The sequence below is a fragment of the Sardina pilchardus genome, chromosome 18 (genome assembly GCF_963854185.1).
Source record: "Sardina pilchardus chromosome 18, fSarPil1.1, whole genome shotgun sequence".
In the NCBI taxonomy this organism is placed as follows: Eukaryota; Metazoa; Chordata; class Actinopteri; order Clupeiformes; family Clupeidae; genus Sardina; species Sardina pilchardus.
Genome location: NC_085011.1, coordinates 17092548 through 17095047, shown reverse-complemented (window position 1 = coordinate 17095047; position 2500 = coordinate 17092548). Strand labels below are relative to the sequence as shown.

Genomic DNA, 2500 nt, shown 5'->3' with positions numbered 1-2500 from the left:
AACGTTACCGCGGCGTTGCCTTTTGGCTCCGTCTATTGTGCGATTCCTATTCTGCGCAGCTCGGTCGAACGTAAGCAAATGTTCCTTCGAGGTCCCTGGGGGGCCTCTCTGCAGATGCATATTATTAATTATATCATTGCTCAAATTGGCTCATGAATTTTAAAATCGGCGGCCTTTGACTTATTGGCTTCCTGTCGGATGACGGGAAAAAAACATCAACATCTGGGAGAGTGAGTCGCTGTCATCCACTTAGCTTTATCTGGAGCTGAGAATCCTGACGTTGGCCTCTGGCTTTATGAAGTGCCGCTGACAGTATTCCAATTGAAGGCCAAAACTCGCCCCTCTAAAGTCATACACTTGTTTATGGGAGAGACCTGCTCCGCAAGGACAGCTCGGTGATGATTGTAATTCATGATGGCTTACCACATTACTCACTGCAGCATCTGTTCTGAGCCGTAAGCCTTTTCTGTAGTACGGGGTGTTTACAAAACGACTTCATTGTAGCGCGTTAATAAAAACAAGCGGCCGGTTCCGTGTGGCCCGGTTCTTCATCACAATTAGGGATGGAATCTGTCCAGAGGAGCGAGGAGCGGAGGCCCGCAGGCTGCCGTATAGCGTGACGTGATGTGACGTGAAGGAACATTATCTCGCCTCGTCCTGTCCGAGCAGATCGGGCGGAAATGATTACGGACAGGACAGCCTTAATTAAACCACTTTAAACCGCCCATCTGCTTGGGCCATCAAGGATGGAGCCAGACTGCCCTGAATGAGATAAATAACACACACATACACACACACACACACACACACACACGAGCACCACCCCCCCAGAGAGACACCTCATCCTCCTGCATTGCTTCCTGCATTGCATCCTGAAACATGAGCATGGAGTTTCAAGATCGTTGAGTCTCTCTGTAACGTCACACTGCACACTAGCTACAGAGATGACAAAGCGTTGGGCCTGACTGACTGACCTCGTGTCAGTGGCCACAGCAGAGAGATTTCAAGATGGCTGAGCTCTCTGTAAAGTAGGGTTCAGACCAAAGATTCCCGACGAGACGAGACGAGGCGAGACGAGCCGCGACGTTCTAAATCCTTGCGACTGCGACTCAACGTGTTTAATGCTCTGCGACGGCTTGCGACGGCTTGCAACTACGTGCAACTTCTAATTCACACCGCTGCAACTCAGTCTCTGACAAAGTGTGGGCCTGACCGACCGACCTCGTGTCAGTGGCCACAGCAGTGAGAGAGACACGTTGCTGAAATGACACCAGCAGTTTGTGTACAATGCAACATGATCACAGTTACTATGTGTGATGGAGTAGGCTTTTTCTTGTAGTACCACTGAGCAACCAAACAATCAAATCCATCAGACACATCATGAATACAAGCGTGATGCCCCATGTCATTCTCCATAGTTTTACAGCGGGCGAGAGCATCCTCTAATCGTGTGAAAACAATCCTAATCGATCAGGATTAGGCTCTGATTCATCCTCAAACACGGGCTCTCCGTCTGCGTCTCAGAGACCCGTCTCTCCGACTCGTGTCTTGCCGCCTTGCATAGCAAACGCCTGCATAATGCCTGCTGTATTCAAATCCAAAACATGCTCTCCTGACGGAGAAGGGATTAATCGCCCCCGGAGCCGCTCGGGGGGAACTCCCATGATGCAGCGGGAAGCCAGTCTGGCAGGAGCACTCACCTTTTCTCCGCCGATTCCTCTCGCTCCGTCTGACCCCACGTCGCCCTGCAAGAAACGGGCAGATGGAGAGTGTGAGAGCCCTGAGATGTCTGCTGTCGTGTTCGCCACGGTCTCCGGGAGCGGCTCCACATATTGCCCCATTTGTTATGATACAATATTAAACGTACACTAGTGCAATAATAATCACTTCACAGAGATGCTTAAGGTTTGATGCATTCCATGCATTAAGTATATCACAGTAGTACATTTATATATGTGTGAACCCTCAAGATAACACAGGATTGCAAATGTCTGTATCATATCTTTATTTTGATCCATTCCATGGTTTTATGCTAACAGATTGTATAATAACACTCCAAAAGGTCATAGGTGACATTCACCTAGCGCAAAAGTAAACTTACTGTTCTGTATGTTTTGTTTTTTTGTGGTTCTGAGCTACTGAGCTTCCCACTGAGACGATCCAAGCTGAACTTTACACAGCTAACCCTTGAGCAGGCGGAAGTGCATTATGGAAGCCATGCAGCGATCAATATCCCACAACTCCAGACACTTTATTTTGAAACTGGATAATCCACACCGGCTGAGGTAGAAGATTTCACTGTGCTGTTTTTTGATTTAACCTGATCCCTTTCTACAGATTATATTTGCTTTAGTCCTGAGGTACTTCATATCTCCACACAGACTCCAGTAGCTAAACAATCACGTCTTCTTTTTTTTTTTTTTTGGCGGGAAAAAAGGAGCCCCTCGCAGAATATAGATTGTTTGGATTATCTTGATGCCCCAGTTTCCATGGCGCAGCG

General features: G+C 48.0%; 1 protein-coding gene across 1 annotated transcript in view; it reads right to left on the bottom strand.

Annotated features, from left to right (window-relative positions):
- Positions 1 to 2500, bottom strand: part of LOC134064479 (collagen alpha-1(XIX) chain) — a 76360-nt gene that overhangs the window by 58735 nt on the left and 15125 nt on the right. The window contains exon 10 of the mRNA XM_062520402.1: positions 1701 to 1745. Coding sequence (XP_062376386.1) covers positions 1701 to 1745 — 45 coding nt within the window. The remainder of the gene's footprint in view (positions 1 to 1700; positions 1746 to 2500) is intronic.